Here is an 18,195-nt window from a genome sequence, read left to right as displayed (position 1 = left end):
CATTAGAGTTGTGCATTGCATTAAACATAATCGAAATTGAGAATGTTACTAGGTATGCAAAATCACTTGAAACCTATGTTACAGTTAAGCTTTTACATTTACAAATACATTAGTTTTTATTAGATTCAAAAATACCCAGTAGTTATGATTTTATAGGCATTCAAAGTTCGCTTAAATATTGAGTCCCGCCGACGGTCACGTGACCCCGTGTGACGTACATTCACAGCGTCCGCTCACTAGAAAACGGATATAAACATACTTAAATATTTTTTTTTTGTAAATACATACTTATTATACATATTAACACCCAGACCCATCACAGAAATTAAAATTGAACCAAACCCAAAGTTGATGCCTGTTTAATTTTTCATACAAAATTTTTCGATGACACTTTGAATACGCAACGAAACGAACTCGAAAGTTTTTCCTACTAGAGGTACTGTAACCAGACGGTTCTTGGCGGGAAAGTGAATCTTTGTGATTTACAATTTCGTTTTATTTTTGATTTCGTATTTAGCGAGCAAATTTTAATAAGTAAATTGTGGATTATGAAGTTCATGAGCAAATAAAACAAAACAGTGTAAAGCGCTTACGAAGATCCGCGTTAGCGCGCAATAAATTATTGCCACATAACTATTAAATCTCAAGGTAAGCCCTGCTTCTTTATTTACTTATCTACATAACATTCATCAAAAAATTTACACTGGTTTTAGACGAATATTGCATGAAGCTTTATATAGCTTTTTATCAGGTTCTGTTTCTAATACCTGGCTACAGAATATCCATACTTTTAATAAAAATTCAAATGCATTTCATAACTTTATTATTTAAAATTATCTTAAAATAGCACATCTTTATGAAGGAACGAGCTGTGTTAGAATCTTTACTACAGTTTTCTTGTCCATCTTGCACTTGGGATACAGGGATTGACAGTCGGTGTCCATCGACCGACCGGCGGAGATAGCCTCGAAGATCGCGGTGCCGTCCAACATACGTCGAACAAATGAATTGCTGAAAAATAAAAATGTTAATTTAAGTAAAATAATTGAAAGTGCAAAAAAATATCGTTTTAAAGGTGAGATAAGATCATAAACGATTGTAAACTTTATGAATCTGGCTTAAGTAGTTACCTAAAGTAAGTACCTAATTTTTAAAACGAATTCGGGTACAAATGAGTGTCTGCTATGATGATAGCTCGAAATGCTTATTAAAGCCAAGTATAACAACGCATCATCATTTCGGCCTCAGGACATCCACCGCTGAACATAGTCCTCCAATGATATCCAGATTTCCTGGTTAGTAGCGGCTTGTATACAGCGCCTTCCTGCTGCTTTTATGAAGTCATCTGATTAAACTGGGTCCCGTACGTAGTGGCGAAGGTCGATTTAGCGAAGTACGTTTTGGCGAAAAACATTCATGGTGGTAGGTACGTTGGAGCGAAAGGCTACTAAAGCGAAACACTCGCGGCCGAAAAAGTACTTTTGCTGACCTAGGTAACAATGTACGAAATAACATGTATTTTCATGAAATTAAATTGTTATTATATGTCATTGATCAAAAATAAAATCAAAATTAAGCTCTCCTAGGCCAGCAAAAGTAGGTACTTTTTAGGCCGCGAGTGTTTCGCTTCAGTGGCCTTTCGCTTCAGCGTACCACAATGAATGTTTTTCGCCAAAACGTACTTCGCTAAATCAACCTTCGCCTCTACGTACGGGACCTGATTAAACTCACTTAGACAAATTAGACAGCAATGCGTCGAAGTCAGTAGCGTTCCCAGCGAGCATGTTCTCGTTGGCGAGCTGCACGTAGGAGCACGACAGCCGCTGCATGCACGCGCCCGAGTCGATGTTGTAACGGCTGAGCGTCTCGTCGAGCTTGTTCAGCATGTCCGATATCTGACTCATGTCGGTCTCCAGACCTAAGAAATAAAATGATAAAGAAATATTAGTAAACACCACAGGGGGACAGTCCTACAGCTATTAGGTTTCCCTTCTTTCCCGTAGATTATTAGACGTCCCACTAATGGGATTACTGAAAAACTCATTTATTCGTGTAAGTAGTAATAGTACCCTACAGTTTTACTGGAATCCTGTTCTAACAGAAGTTGAAAATTCCTAGAATCTCACCAAAAATCAAAATCCTTGAAAATTAAAAACAAGAAATAAAAAACATAACCCTCCTTCTGGCGCAGTCGGGTAAAAATGACTGCCTTAGTAGGTAATATAATTTTTGACACTATCTTACTCGCTTGAAACTTAATAACGTTTTCTTCAAATTCAACTTACTTCGACCGTAACCGCCGCCATAGCCGTATGACAATGCGTGGATAATTTTGGGCAGAATGATGACAGCTCCGAAGCCAAGGATTGACCCGATTAGCACTCCTCCCAGGTCGATCTTCACTGGTCCGTACAATCCTGGCGCTGAACTACCGTAGCCACCCTGGAAAAAGGATAATAGGAAACATAGGATTTGGAATAAACTATTTATCTTAAAATCTGCCTTCCCCTTTTATTTCAAACAACTGTCCTCTCCCAGGATTGTCTAGAAGAGATCGCTCAAGCGATAAAACCGCCCAAACTTGTATTTAATCTAAGTTTGGTGGTAAGTTACTAACTTAATCAATATTATATCTGTTACGGTCAAAGTGATAAATGTGAAAATTATGAATAATCGCCGGTTATTATGAATAATTACCGCATGATTTGGTTAATGTGATTAATATGAGGTCATTTATGTGTGGTGTATAAAACTAAATAGGCGGCTTAGGGGTGGCCCAAGGGCCACCCCCGCCGCACCTTAACCTATTTTTCACTTTAAATCAATAGAGATGAAACGGATATCCGGTAACTATCCGGTAGGCCGGATATCCGGCCTAAATTTACTATCCGGCCGGATACCGGATAGTAACTCACTATCCGGCCGGATACCGGATATTAAAAAACTACGACAATTTCCTATTAATAAAATGAAATACATTAATTTTTGAGGTAACATCAATAAAATGGCTTATAATAATGACGGCTTTTATTTAAAGTTACAAAAAGCCATATTAGAGCCTTTAAAAAAACTAATTTCTTTTTCTGGGCTATTCACTCTAATGACGAATACATAAATAGTAAATATCTGTTAAGTCGAAATATTGTCAAATAAAATAGGTGATATTTTTTTCACTGATGTCTGATGTCATGATGCAGTTCAGTCAGATTATGCAGCAAGTAAACTAATTTAATTTTCGCTATTCAATCACACACTCACCATGGCAACCGAAATCGCCCGAATTGATCTGCCCCCTAGACAAGTGGCAAAATCTGACATTCTATTCGGACTGATTCGATTTTCGAAAAGTGTGACTAGTCTAGTCTACTAATAGACCCACTGATCGCGTTCGAAGAACCTGTGCGGCGCTAAACTTGTCACGACATGCAACGAGACAATGGGTTAACTATCCGGCTGCCGGATATCCGGCTATCCGGCCTAGCAGCTGGCCGGATATCCGGTATCCGGTATCCGGCCAAACAACTATCCGTTTCATCTCTACAAAACATTATGNCTTAGGGGTGGCCCAAGGGCCACCCCCGCCGCACCTTAACCTATTTTTCACTTTAAATCAAAACATTATGTTATAGGCATCATGGAAAAGTAATATTATGCAAGAAACATTCCAAACTCATTATGCCAAATTATATTAATATATGATATCAAAACGTTCAAAAGTTTGGCTGTACACGAGCACGTACACAAGATGTTGTTCTATTTTAAGAAATTTGTTAGTACTAAGGTTGAATTATTAAATAATCACTGTTAAATGTGATTAATTTATCACTTTTACCGCGACTGTCGGTAATTATTCATAATAACCGGTTATTATTAATAATTTTCAATTTATCACATTAACCGTAACACGTCCCTTGGCTGAAATGTTGAATGATGATCCTTATTACCTGCCCCCCGGTGCTCCCGTAAGAGGAGATACCGAAGCGCTGAGTCCTCTCCGGCTGGCTGTCGCGGTCGCCCTTCTCGACCCTCGCAGAGGGCTCGGCCAGCTGGTCCTCCGTGCGGTACCCGGCGCTCGGCAGGAAACCCCTGAAATCAAGGCTATGGACTGTGATCATCTACCATTTTTCATAAGAGAGATACCGTCATATTTAGGTACTAGCGGACTTCGTACGCGTGGATCCCGTTTTACCCCCTTCATCTATCTTACGCGGTTTAGATTTTTTCATACAAATGTTTTTTCCCGCTAACTCCTGTCCCCGTGGGAATTTTGCAATATCCTGTTGTAACTAAGCTTTAAGTTTACTAAGGTACCTGCATGCCAAATTTCAAGCGTCTAACTTAAGCGGTTTAGATTTTTCATACAAAAGGATTTTCCCGCTAATTCCCGCTCCCTTGGGAATTCCTAAGTATACTATAACCTGCCCAGGAGTATGAAGAATAATTGTACCAAGTTTCGTTAAAATCCGTTGAGTAGTTTTTGTTTCTATAAGGAACATACAGACAGACAGACAGACAAAAATTTTACTGATTGCATTTTTGGCATCAGTATCGATCACTAATCACCCCCTGATAGTTATTTTAAAAAATATTTTTCATGTATAGAATTGACTTCTCTACAGAATTACTAAGCTGTTGTTTTAAAACTTAGTGCCAATATTGATTAATCAAATAGTATCGGACTAAAGGGCAACTGTAGTAAAAATTAAAATTCTGGACATTGACTAAAAAGTTACAACATGTCTTTGAATTTGGACCTTGAAGAAGGCTGTATATTGTGGATCACTACCACATTTCGTGATTCATTTAGGACTGATCGAAATACGAAGTTACACGTACGTAATATAATTGTAATTAAAGCTAAGGACTTTTCCAAAAATACAGCTCCTTACCCATCGCTCCTGTAATCCGCCTTTGCCTCAAACGCCACCAGCACCAAAAGTAAACAGGCTCTCATCTTCACTCCCTGGACACACTGGCCGGTCCACAACATCCGCATTATGCTATATAGAAGGCGTTCCGAAGCCTGCCCCTGAACAATCGCATGAGGAAATACCATTGTCCCATGTGTGGCACTAAGGAGTTACATAACCCTTTCCACGACGATTCGTCACGCAGGCTGCTCGAGATGACATCGAAGCAGGAAGGTATGCAAGCATTAGGGTATGTTGGTCACCGACGCCGTGGTATGTCAGGAAGATACACAATGGTCTAGTTTAATGGAAAAGTACAAATTAGTGTACATCCGACTACATCCTGTACGATAATCATTAGGAATTACGGTCAGAATAAGTAAATAGGTAGCGTTCATTGAAACACGTTTTAAAAAAACTAGCGGCCTTTTTATCCTCAGGGGTTGAGTTTCGTAAAACCCGTTCTTAGTGAGCACCTACGTTCTAAAAGGAACCCCTAGCACTTGTAGTTTCTGAGATTTGGTGATGAGTGAGTGAGTCAGACCTTTCGCTTTTATAAATACCTAGTTAAAGAGATATTTTGCGTTTTCCAAAGGTAAAGAAAATTACCTATAGTTTAGTACACTAAGGAAACGATTCATCCCTTTCATTTAGTATGGAGATAATATCCCTCTCAGATTTTGTAGCTTTAGTGGAATGCCTCAAATTGTTAAGTTATCTATTTTTATTTGATAAAAAGTTTGGTAAGCACCTGTTTGTTTATTACGAAAATCACACACATGTAAACAATGCACATTTTGTGTGCTCTGATTGTTTTGTCGTCGCTCAAGGGCGTGTAATTTTATTGTTTCACTAAACGACAAACTTAAAAATTAGAAAACAGTTTACATTCTAAATTCTATTTCGCTAGCAAAGTGCAGACAAACAACCTCTTGTTGTTGGCTATTACCCCCTCCCTCTAAAAACTAAACTGTTGGCTTGAAAAATCTGGAAAAATTCATAATAATAGTGCTTTTTCAAGGAAAACTGTAACGGTTAAGATAGAGTAGTGAGTTTAAGAGTAATAGACGTGTATCTTATGTATTAGAAAATTTCATATCTAATAAAAATTCTGACTGACATGACTTTAAATGATTTTAATTGCTTGCTTCTGAAATATATTGTGGTACTCGTAACGACGGACTACTACAGAACCCCACACGCACTTAGCTAATTTTTGAATTCCACTTCACACAAACAGTGAAGAGGCAACTCTAAAAAGTTCCTTTTCCATCTTTCCATAGCGCACTACATTCCTTATTAAGTAATACCTAATTAAGTACTACCTATTATGAAGTTCTATATTTTCATGCTTTGACTCTTTTGGCACATTTTCATGGCTCTACTTACTCTAACCTTTTCTGAAGTTTTTAGTTATTCTCAAGAGAAAAGTCAAATACCGTTTCCAATTTATTAATTAGGTGAACGCAAGTGAAAACAGTATTTTGTCAAAATTACAGTTTTAAACTAAAACAAAAAGCTTTTTACATTAAAAATAGTCATCTTTTGAAGCGCTGTCCGTGAAAATGGTGTTATTAATAGATAATACGACTTATTCTGTCCATAGACTTCTGTGTGCCATAGATATGGCAAGAAATATCCCTCCCAAGTTGTGAAAATTCGATTGAATATACTCTACTCCAAATTGACAATACAAGAAATGCAAAAGCGTGGGGCGTGGGGAGTCTTTATTCCCCCCAAAAGACTCCCCACGCCAATTGAGACGATCTTATTACTAGAAAACGATCTATACTTATACACTCGCGAGCAAAAGTATGGAATCACTTACATGAAGTTGTTTCCACGCGATCTTGTGTACCTACTAACGAATTTGTTAGTAACAAAAAAAGTAGCACCATTTTAAAGATTAAACTTTTAACTTTAAATTGATACCGAATTCATTTAAATCACACCAGTATTTAAAAAGATATCCCGGCCGATGTGAAGAAGTAAGAAAAAAGACATGTATCAACTGTTTGATACGTCGCGAGGTGCGGCCTATTTACCCCCTATAAAAGCACGTGTTTTCGGATTTTTGCGTTCACGCGTTGATCCATACACATCTCGGCTTCTTTTGAAACTTTACCTGGGACTCTACACCTACAGAAGCAGCACAAATCGTTGCACTGTTGCAAGAAGGGCTCAGCCAGCGGGCTGTCGCACGTCAGCTCCACATAAGCCAGTCCTAGGTTTCGAAAGTTTTAAGACGCTTTTGGGAGACTGGTGTCTTTATCCCGAGACCAAGTTCTGAACAGCGCCGGTGCACATCGCAGAGCGATGACCGTTTTTTCATGTCAACCTCTCTATGAAATCGTCATTTGACTGGTATCGACGTCCAGCAAGAGCTCAGAAATGTTCGTAGGATAGCTGTTAGCGAGTGGACAGTTCGTCTAAGATATGAGCAATAAAATTTGACTCCAAAAAGGCCTGCCACAGGCTGGAAACTGACGGCAGGTCACCGACAAGCACGCTTTCAATTAGCTCGCACTCGGAAGGCGAGTAATGGAGGCGAGTTTTGTTCTCCGATGAATGCAGACTGTTTTTGCAGTGCAGCAGTCGAAGAGGTCGGGTCTATAGACGGCCTGGGGAGCGATTTGTGCAGTGCTGGTTCGCTAAAACATTGGCTTATGGGGGTGGCTTGCTCGACTTCCCATCGAGATGTGTAGGAGCAAATTGAAAGCGTGCTTATCGGTGACCTGCCGTCAGTTTCAAGCCTGTGGCAGGCCTTTTTGGAGTCAAATTCTATTGTTTATATCTTAGACGAACTGTCCACTTGCTAACAGCTATCCTACGAAAATTTCTGAGCTCTTGCTGGACGTGGATACCAGTCAAATGGCGACTTCGTAGAGAAGTTGACATGAAAAAACGGTTTTCCCTCTGCGATGTGCACCGGCAATGATCATAACTTGGTCTCGGGATAAAGCCACCAGTCTCCCGAAAGCGTCTTAAAACTTTCGAAACCCAGGACTGGCTTATGTGGAGCTGATGTGCGACAGCCCGCTGACTGAGCCCTTCTTGCAAGTGCAACGATTTGTGCTGCTTCTGAAGGTGTAGAATCCCAGGTAAAGTGTCAAAAGAAGCGGAGATGTGTATGGATCAACGTGTGAAAGCAGAAATCCGAAAACACTTGCTTTTATGGGGGGTAAATAGGCCGCAACTCGCGACGTATCAAACAGTTGATACATGTCTTTTTCCTTACTTCTTCACATTAGGCGGGATATCTTTTTAAATACTGGTGTGATTTAAATGAATTTGTATCAATTTAAAGTTAAAAGTTTAATCTTTAAAATGGTGCTACTTTTTTTGTTACTAACAAATTGGTTAGTACACAAGATCGCATGGAAACAACTTCATGTAAGTGATTCCATACTTTTGCTCGCAAGTGTAGTCAACCCAGGGAGATTTCTAGTAGAAAAAGATAAGTGCTTTCTTCCTAGGTCCTACTAAAGTTTGTTGGTCTTCATATATTCGATTACGTGACTGCTTTGACTGTGCCACATTTTATACGAGTACTTACTTACACGAAGAAAGTTTAATTGAATCGACATCATTCAATTGTATTCGGGTAGGTAGGTACTATATTGCTTTAATAAACTACAACGTCAACGTCAAATAGTTCATGCTAGGTACCCAAAGTAGTCAAAAGTTCACAACACGTCATTGTGTTCTCAAATTTTTGGTAACTTTGGGTATCACGACCTATTTGACGCTGACTGTATACCGACCCAAGGGTCTCCGAAGAGTACATCGTGTAGGCCACAGAATTTGTCTTAGTTAAATTGTACTATTTTATCTCGCTGCCGTCTCTAACCTTTCTTAAGCTCGAACGCCAGCGAGTCTGGAAGGCGTTAAGCTGCCTTAACCATTTCTACTTCTCGACGAACAATACGCGGAACACTCAGCACCAACGCATAATAATTTCCTTCGCTATTTCTTTATACACACCATACAAATGGTGGCACACGACGTTTCGTTTTGGCGCTGGAACCATACACATTATTGGCTCAAATTAGAGAATTCTTTTTTTTAATATGTGCGCAAAATGTTGGTTGGTGTTTTTTCAAGTGCTCATTGTGGTGGCCAGTGACAAGGGAGGACCGAGACAATCAAGGTTTTTCACATTCAATACCGTCAATGAAGACATCAGGGTGAGTGCATTTGTTTAATTTTAAAAATCAATACTATCAAACGCCCTTCTCGTTTATAATTTTAATAACATAGCGCTCAACCTCAACGATTTCATTAATGTTTTGTTTTTAATTTTAATGTAGCTTTAATCTATATTGTAACATCAACATCAATGTAGCATAAACATGTTGATTTATTTTCAAACCATTAATTAATTATTTCGATGTAGTTAAAAAGCATTTAATGCGGTAATGTTACTCCGAACTGAATATCAATTAAAAGATAACTACGCATTTTACTTTTTTTTTTACTTTTTTGCATAACTACAATATTTGTTTTGGTTTTGCAGATAGACCTCGATTTTTCAGTTCCATTTATTAGCATCCCAGTGAAAAAAACTGTAGAAAACTTTGGCTCCTCATTGGTAAGCATAATTATTATTTTATTTTGAAGTTATAATTTTATGATTTTTTATTATTTTCCTTCTGATCCCTAGAAACGCCCATCATTAATTTCATACCAATTCATATTATTTAGAGCTTTCAAAAATTATTATAGTCATAAAAACATGTGCGTTCCCTTCGAGAGGCCACTGTGGAAAACGAAGGTTTCGTATACATAAATATTTAGCAGAACCTCTAAAACAAATGTAGCCAGAATGATAAATTTGTAGGTGTTGTAAGTTGGACGCTACAACCCGCCGAATGTAGTCCCTCAGATGAACTATGTCAAATACCAAATTACTGAATCTGACCAAATAAGATGATTTTGATGAATGGTAATATTTAGGAGGTAAATCGTAGGGCTACATATGAAAATAAGAGCTCTGTATAGTTACTGCAAATAAAGAAAATCCAATCAGACGATGGGCCCTCAGTTCACCAGTGCACAAAATTTACTTTAATGCTACAAATTGGAACTTGAGACTAAGTTCCTTTGGTAAGGTTTTAATTTTAGCAGAAGTAGCCACAATGCTACCCTGAGAGTACAGGGTTTATATATTCTACTAGTACAGAATAAAAGCTCTAGTAAAGTGAGCCCTCGGAACACACGCTAAAAACCAATTCCATGATAAATATCTCGCCCAACTCATTGTTTGATAAAAATAGTTTACACCATTTTATGTACAAAATTTGCAGTTTAAAATTGTATTCAAATATTATTGCTGTATAAAGTATTTAAAGAAATATCTTGCTTCTTAAATTCTCCGTAATGATTTTGTGTATGTTAACCACATTGTCGATTTTTTTAGGAAACTCAAAACTAAAGTATAAGTAGGTATTCCGTACTATTGCCTAAGAGGTATATTGAGATAAATCAGAGTCTATTGATTTTATTTTAATTAAATAGGTAAGTACGACGTAAAAATAATTTTATTTAAAGTAGGTACCTACGCATTGTGAGATACGGACTAGATTTAGAGCTGTGATACAACAAAATCGATTAATGCCGCGGTTCATTAATCAATAGCAGTGATTCGTTCGTTCGTTTCAGCCATAAGACGTCCACTGCTGGTCAAAGGCCTCCCCCAAAGATTTCCACAATGGCCGGTCCTGTGCCGCTCGCATCAAGGTACCTCCCGCGACCTTCACCAAAACGTCGGTCCACGCCACGTCTTCCGGCTCTTCGTCGCCACTCAAGAACTTTCCTGCCCCAGCGGCCATCAGCTCTACGAGCTATGTGCCTAGCCCAAGCTGCCACTTGATTTTAGCTATTCTGCGGGCTATGTCAGTCACTTTGGTTCTCCTACGAATCTCCTCATTTCTGATTCGATCACGTAGGGAAACTCCGAGCATAGCTCGCTCCATGGCCCTTTGGGTGACCTTGAGCCTTCATGAGGCCCATAGTAAACGACCACGTCTCAGATCCGTATACCATCACTGGCAACACACACTGGTCAGTCTTAAATAAATAAAATAAAAGTATTTAGGTAAGTAATTCAGATAACAGAGATCCATAAATGTTAGTAAAAACTTAGGCTACTTAATGTTAGTACCTATCTTATTTCTAAAACCGACCTCGTCCTGCTGAGCATGTGGCCGATCAGTGGACAATCCCCACTTTCGGCTATCTCCTTCAGTACGCTGTGGCACAGTTCTTAAGACACTGCGGTATTTCGGACGTGAGAATATCGCGAAGCTTCCCGGCGGACGCTGCCCAGCCGAGTTGAATTCGACGATTGAGTAAAAATCGCCCTGTATACATGGTGATTTTGTTATCAGTATACTTTTTTTATTATGCTCTATCTATAGAAATGTTTAACAGTACAACTTTATCTTGAATTTTTTTAATCATGGTATAGGTTGTGTAGGGACACTTTTTCTAGTTATCCATTAATTTTCTGATGTGTGGTTACCCTAATACGAATATTTTGTTCACACATAAATGAGTCCGTTTTATTTCAAGAAAGGAAATATTTACACACCACACAGATACTCAAGTTTGTACTACGAAATGACTACGTTTTTATATTATTATGTGTAAATTAATACACCTTCCACCTTGTCTCTAAATATGATAACTATTTTCTGAAACGTGTGGCCCGAGGGCTCACTTTACTAGAGCTTTTATTCTGTACTAGTAGAATATATAAACCCTGTACTCTCAGGGTAGCATTGTGGCTACTTCTGCTAAAATTAAAACCTTACTAAAGGAACTTAGTCTCAAGTTCCAATTTGTAGGATTAAAGTAAATTTTGTGCACTGGTGAACTGAGGGCCCATCGTCTGATTGGATTTTCTTTATTTGCAGTAACTATCCAGAGCTCTTATTTTCGTATGTAGCCCTACGATTTACCTCCTAAATATTACCATTCATGAAAATCATCTTATTTGGTCAGATTCAGTAATTTGGTATTTGACATAGTTCATCTGAGGGACCACATTCGGCGGGTTGTAGCGTCCAACTTACAACACCTACAAATTTATCATTCTGGCTACATTTGTTTTAGAGGTTCTGCTAAATCTTTATGTATACGAAACCTTCGTTTTCCACAGTGGCCTCTCGAAGGGAACGCACATATAAAAACTCTAGCAACCGTAAGGCTTACCTTGGTACGCGTCAATAGGCCTCAGAGGTTGGCGGAGAAAATGATGAGGGATTTCGCATCCATTACTTTAAAAAGTGGACTTATCGGCTTAAACTTTCGAACTTTAATTAGATAATTTATCTTTATTTTTCTTCTCATAGTTTCACGACAAGTGTATTCTCGACGAAGTAAAAAAAATCTATTGAATTTTCAGGGGTTACCAACCATCAACATCAACCCGGCATCGCTCGCACTGGGAGGTGTGATGGTGATAGCTACTACAGTGCTGATCCCGTTCTTGGTAAAGAACTACGCCTACGATTATCCCCATAGAAGATATGCCAAGTGTAAGTTGTGTAATTGTGTGAACCCAGTCAAATGATTTGTCTGTACTGCCCTGCCTACTTAGATATAAAAGGTCCTATATAGGTGAAAGCTATCGTAACTTTAATGAAGTGTTGTCGCCAAGACAGTTTACCTACTTATCTCCTACCTATCATCGTTTTGTCTGTGTTAGCTTAAATAAAGGTGATAAAATAAAAACCGAGAATAATTATTGCAAATGTTTATTAAACCTCCAACAAAAACTTATCAGCTGAGCCAACTTTTATAAATAAGACATCACTATTAATTTCAACTCAAAAGTCAGCTACGACAAGGGGGCCTGCAGCAATTTCTTCTGGAAACCTTCTTCTTGGGTTTGGGCACAGAAGTGCAGGACTTCTTGCATTTTAGTTTAGGGCTTTCCACTATCCCTGCATCTGCTGGAATGTACTGGGTTTCGACATGGATGAAGTTCTTACGCTTCCGAGGAGCTAAGTCGAAGCAACCGAATGGTGGAGTGTATTCTATGTCCCATGTCGCGTTACTCGACAGTGAACTGAGGGACTCCTCCTGGCAGACGCATTCTGGCTCCTTGAACGCTGGACAGCTTTCTATCACCTTATCTATTGCTGTCAGATCATTGCAAAATACGTCCATGTACGCGCATTTGCAAATGTCTTCCACAGCCTCTGCAAGAGCTTTCCTTATTTCAGCGTCTCTTTGCTTCTTCAGCTTCACCATTTTCCGCGCCTCGACCTTAGCCTGTTCCTCTGGGCTGCGCTTCTTGATGATTTTGAAAACCATTGGGTCGCAGTCGACGTAAGGGTCTTCGTTTGGTGCGATTTCTGTCAGATCTTTTAGTGGGTTAACCTGTAACAAAAACAGGACAGGTTACTAATAATGCTAGGTAGATAATCTTGTTTTTGAAACTGGATTGGTTTGGTCAGCTCAGTTTATCGAATTTTTTAAATTGACTTAACGGATTTTTTAAACATTTCCTGCGGAACTGTGTTATACAAAGTTACACTACGTTATTAATTTGTTTCAAGATCATAGCATATTTTGTACTAAAACCAAGTTCATTATCATTAAACACTAAACTTGCCTGAATAGTAAAGACATCGCCTTTCCTCTGAACCTTGAGGGTCGGTTTGGGTTCCAGTGGCTCTTCAGGTTCAGAATCACCACCCCCTAAGTCCGCCCCTGGTCTATTACCTTTCTTTTTCTTCTTTTTGTTTTTGTCCTTGTCAGTGCCTCCACGTGGGCATTTGAATGTCATTATTTTGGCCACGCTTTTCCCTATTACGCCAGGTTGCCAGCCACGTCGAGGCTGAAATATTAGAAAGTTGACATAAGAAATTGCTTTGTGCAAATAGTTAGGTACTTGATGGTATTATTTTCTACAAAAACAGGAAAATAATAGCTCTATCTAAGGTCAAATGCTAATGATGATGATGCACATGATGATGATAACAGAACAAATACGTAGATTATCAATGTCAGAAGGCGACGATCAAAATTGTAAATTACCTTTATTCCTGGAACATCTGGGGAGTCCCAAAGCCAACCCATGTGGGCTGGCACTGCATAGCCTGGCTTGCGGTACAGGCATTGCTTGTGTCCTATCACCACACCTAGAACGAAGAAACACTTTAGGAACATGTTCAGGATCTTGTAATAAAATCATTTCAAGTGACTTAAAATTGAATACGTACCAGGATGAACATCACCAAAGGTGTAGTTGTACTTGGAAGCATTTTTCTTTTTCTTCTTCTTATCATTTTCTTCGTCATCACCCATCTTAATTTAGATCTGGACTTTCTAGAGAAAATCATCTAACTTAGCTAAAGTTTAATTAATAAATAAACAATACATACCTACTAAATGAGAAGTTATAAATAAAAGATGATGATGTTTCAAAGTGTAATAGGATGTTTACATACACTATTTGTTTTTGGGTTACAAAATAAAATGTCAATGGTAATAATCGTAAGCGTTCAACGTTTTTCTTCTTTAAATTTCTCTTGTATAGCCAATTTATGCGCTCCACAGCAACCTCTGCCCATAAGAGATAGCAGTCTCTGCTCTTTATCGCAACATCTTCGTTCTGTGTCGACATTAAATTTATTTATACAACGGTAGTCGTGATCTTTCTCATACCTCATGTAGTCTTTGATAGCCTTCTTTATTCTTTCGTATTCCTTAGAACAACACACTTTACCCGCATCACTGTAGCTGGGCGGCAAAGCGGGCAGTGCCGCAGTTTTGTACATTTTAGCGAAACCGTCAGGGTAAGCGCAAGGTCTACCCAGAACTGGACATGGACCGAGTTTTATTGGAGGTAAGCCGTAGGGCAAAGGTTCTGCTTCGTCTTCATCATCATCCTGTTTCTTCTTCTCTTCATCCTCATTCTTCATAGTGACGGGACAGTTGCTTTTATGTTTGAATGACGGACAATAAGGTTTATGTTGTTTCCTGGCAGCAATGTTAGCTGTCTCAGCGATACAGTCACAATCGAATGTCTTGCATGGAGGCGATGGTTTAGGCGGGCTGCATTTGCAGTCTGTATCTTCAACAATTTGTAAACAGTTATACACAGAATATTTCGGACCTGCAGTTTTCACCTCGGCATTATAAATTTTAGAAGTTTGACCACGTATACTAGGAGTTGAAGCAACAGTTTTGGGAGCCATTCTTAGGCTTGGTGAACTAGCCACGTTGTTTACTTGCGCTCTATATGCTGCCATTTGTTGTATTCTAGCACAACAGCAACCGCCTGTTGGCCTTACCGCTTGACTTGTAGACGCTTTGTTCGACTCACCGGTTTGGAAATCATAACTTGTAGTTAAATTTTCTACGACAAAGTCTTTCCCAAACATAGACTCTTTGTAATCCGGAACTTTTGTAACGCTAAATACATAAGCGATAGTTGTTTTACTGCCACGTGGAGTAGCCCCGGTGCCATACATTTTACTTTTATTGTCCTCGCAAGTCTCTCCAGCATTGACGACACCTCCACAGCCAGAACACATTACTTTCTCCTTGTCTTTGCCCTGCATTTCTGGACATTCGTCACGATGCCACTTGTCATCTTTGCAATCACATGCACCACATATTTTTCTTGATGTTACATCCTTCGTACCGGATACTCCTGAAGCTTCCTTCTTATAAGCCTCAAGGTTTCTTATATACGTTCTCACTTTGTGAGCTAGTGGGCAGTTAGCATTGCCACATGGACCAGTAATATCACCCATGCGAATTTTGTCAATGGGATAAGACTTCTTCGGCTCTTCTTGGCCGTCTTCGTTTTCACATTTATAATCTGCTCCCTTCTGTCCCATACCACAGCTTTGCAGCTCAGTACATACTTCAATCTTCTTTTGGGCGTTGTTTACTACATCTGGATCTTCTAAAGTAGTTGTTTCATAAAGACTGCCAACCATGCAGAAGTTAGGATCATCGCCTTCTATTCTCTTGCATTGGAACATACTAGGTGCTTTATCAGTTCTAAAGACAAATGCGTCAGGGTCTTTCATCAACTGCTGAAATTCTGTTACAATAGCTTCACCCAGCGCACTCAATCGCAATATGAAGCCAACCTCGCCAACTTGTCTGCAGCAGCATTCCGCAAAGATAGGCGTAATCTGCTTGATTGTAAGTGGTTCATGAAGCTTGCAAGCATCTGACGTTTCTTTCAGCATATGGAAGAAATGGGTATCCCAGTGCATAGAGCCGATGCCAACAAAAATTTCGACTTCGTTTGCGTCGTCGTTCCATACCTCTAGTTCTAGGGGGAACTTGCTTAGAATCATCAGCACCGTGTCTGGATAGGATGGGAATAAATAAGATTTACCGACTCTGATGGTTCTGCTCCACTTTCTTCGGCCTTGGTCATCGCATTCAATAATGTCATCCTTGTTTTCGTCGTTAACAGCCAGCTGGCCCTCTTTGATGATAAACTGTACCTTCGGGCCGAACTTTATTTTGATAATAAGGTTCTTTTTCGCTCCACTCTTCTCATCCTCGTCAGATGCGAATATCGTCACTTTGTCTATGAATATCTCAATGAGGTACATTTGCTCCATGACCTGCCGAGTTCAATATTTTTGTCAGAATACTTCCTTTGTTCTTTATACTTTCTTCGGTAAAAATTTCATTAATTGCTAGGTATAACATTTAATTCTGTAACTAATGGAAAGGCAGTTGATATTTGGTGCTTATTACGTTTTGTAATGGGGTACTTTAATAGTTAACGTAATGAACTCCTAATTACAATGGGTAAAAGTAAACATTATCTAAGACTTCTCCTCTATTTATTTTAATTACCATACAATGTATGTCATAAAGAAAAGCCAAATGGTCAATAAATTAGTTCTCTTTTGAAAGAATAGAGGAGCAGTCTTAGTATAAAAAAAAAATCTGTAAAAATACTTACGGAATATTTTTATATCGGCCTCGTTTTATTTAAAGATATTCATAACTATTGACACTGATAATTTTATTTTGTAACCCGAAAGTTAGATGTTCGCCATGACCGTTTACACGACTGACATTTTCGTGTCAAGGGCCGGGTTTGATTTTGGAAGCATGGCCGACAGTTTTCTACTATTTTCTTTTTGGTGGTTTCATTCAACAAAAAAGGAAGTAACACAGTGTGAATATAGTTATTATAAAATTAGTTCCGTTTGTATCATCATCATCAGCCAAGTCATCAGACTTCAGCAACAAAACTTCCACTGCTGAACATAGGACTCGTAGGCCTCCGCTCTCCTTGGAAACTTGGAATTATTTTGATTCTATCTAAAACTAATCCAATGTTAAGTAATTTATTTTTTTAGTTATCCAAATCAGGGAAAATTTGGACGAAAGTCCTAAACTTTTTAAACCACTTTTCTTTTCCAGTGCTCCAAGTAGCAGACTTCGATAACTCCGAATTTCTAGACTTCGCCAGCCAGATGCTGTCCGACACCAGAAGCGTGCGCGGGTGTGCGCTCAGAGTGGCCTGCTGGACCGGACAGATGCCGGACAGTACTGACTTCATGAGGACATGGGACCAGGTGTTGAGGTACCTATGACTAACTTCATCATTACGGCATTAGACTCCACTACACTACAGATCTAAAATTTTCTAGAGGCAAATGGAGGATACGGTCTATAATCCGGACGATGGCCAGGCGGGTTATGAATTTTTCTGGACGAACAGCGTCCATCACCAGAATTTAGTCAAAAATTTTCACTTAACGGAAGCGCAATATGCTAGCTAATTTTATTGTACTATCACCACCGTACTCGCACGTTGTCGTCTACTTAATTATACCTCCTTACCCGAAGAAAATTATTTACAAGGATTTGACGTTTCTGTTCCAGAAACAAGCTGCTATCAACAATGGTGAACGCCACAGCAGTGCACGATGCGATGCTATCCGGCCACGCCGGTCGTGACTGCTCCTCCTACAAACCTTGTCCACTTCAGGAACACCACTTCCCCTTGTTGGTCAAACACGTCACCCGTGTGACCAGAGGGGAGCCAGAATCTTAGGAAGAACTTGAAGACTTCCTTAGTACAGTCAACAGCACATCAGGCTGTTTTTATAGAAAAATAGCACTAATAAAGACTGCATAAGATGTAACGGTGTTTAGCCTTTGTGCTGTTGTCTGTACTTCTTACAAGAAGCTGTTCACTCGTTTAGAATCGACCCTGTTTTGTTATTTATTTGTACTATGAATATTTTATTAAACGTTAAGGTTTGGTTCTCATCAGCTTCAG

The 18,195-nt window shown here is 39.1% G+C and overlaps 3 protein-coding genes across 5 annotated transcripts; 1 reads left to right on the top strand and 2 right to left on the bottom strand.

The window, feature by feature from the left end:
* Nucleotides 1–821: 821 nt before the first annotated feature.
* Nucleotides 822–4,960, bottom strand: LOC114356909 (uncharacterized). 2 transcript variants are annotated; one of them, XM_028310296.1, is made up of 5 exons: nt 4,890–4,960; nt 3,945–4,098; nt 2,286–2,442; nt 1,732–1,918; nt 822–1,011 (listed from the first exon to the last, which is right to left on the bottom strand). In XM_028310296.1, exons 1-5 carry the CDS (start codon nt 4,952–4,954, stop codon nt 855–857), a joined length of 720 nt encoding a protein of 239 aa, XP_028166097.1. In that variant the 5' UTR covers nt 4,955–4,960; the 3' UTR covers nt 822–854. The 2 variants fall into 2 exon arrangements, with proteins under 2 accessions (XP_028166097.1, XP_028166098.1); XM_028310297.1 differs by having other exon boundaries at nt 3,945–4,086; nt 4,890–4,954.
* A 3,909-nt stretch (nt 4,961–8,869) lies between these two features.
* On the top strand, nt 8,870–18,194 carry LOC114356886 (uncharacterized). The gene is made up of 5 exons (XM_028310260.1): nt 8,870–9,097; nt 9,427–9,501; nt 12,319–12,451; nt 17,331–17,493; nt 17,796–18,194. Exons 1-5 carry the CDS (start codon nt 8,981–8,983, stop codon nt 17,965–17,967), a joined length of 660 nt encoding a protein of 219 aa, XP_028166061.1. The 5' UTR covers nt 8,870–8,980; the 3' UTR covers nt 17,968–18,194.
* Nucleotides 12,686–16,980, bottom strand: LOC114356883 (uncharacterized). Of its 2 annotated transcripts, XM_028310257.1 has the most exons (5): nt 16,864–16,980; nt 14,144–14,249; nt 13,959–14,062; nt 13,534–13,758; nt 12,686–13,298 (listed from the first exon to the last, which is right to left on the bottom strand). In XM_028310257.1, exons 2-5 carry the CDS (start codon nt 14,226–14,228, stop codon nt 12,750–12,752), a joined length of 963 nt encoding a protein of 320 aa, XP_028166058.1. In that variant the 5' UTR covers nt 14,229–14,249; nt 16,864–16,980; the 3' UTR covers nt 12,686–12,749. The 2 variants fall into 2 exon arrangements, with proteins under 2 accessions (XP_028166058.1, XP_028166057.1); XM_028310256.1 differs by lacking the exons at nt 12,686–13,298; nt 13,534–13,758; nt 13,959–14,062; nt 14,144–14,249 and adding an exon at nt 14,370–16,516.
* Nucleotide 18,195: the final 1 nt, after the last annotated feature.

The sequence above is a fragment of the Ostrinia furnacalis genome, unplaced genomic scaffold (genome assembly GCF_004193835.3).
Source record: "Ostrinia furnacalis isolate ACB-3 unplaced genomic scaffold, ASM419383v2 OfSCF2997, whole genome shotgun sequence".
Classification (NCBI taxonomy): domain Eukaryota; kingdom Metazoa; phylum Arthropoda; class Insecta; order Lepidoptera; family Crambidae; genus Ostrinia; species Ostrinia furnacalis.
The sequence above is the reverse complement of the archived record's forward strand: the minus strand, read 5'-3'. Positions and strand labels throughout refer to the sequence as shown.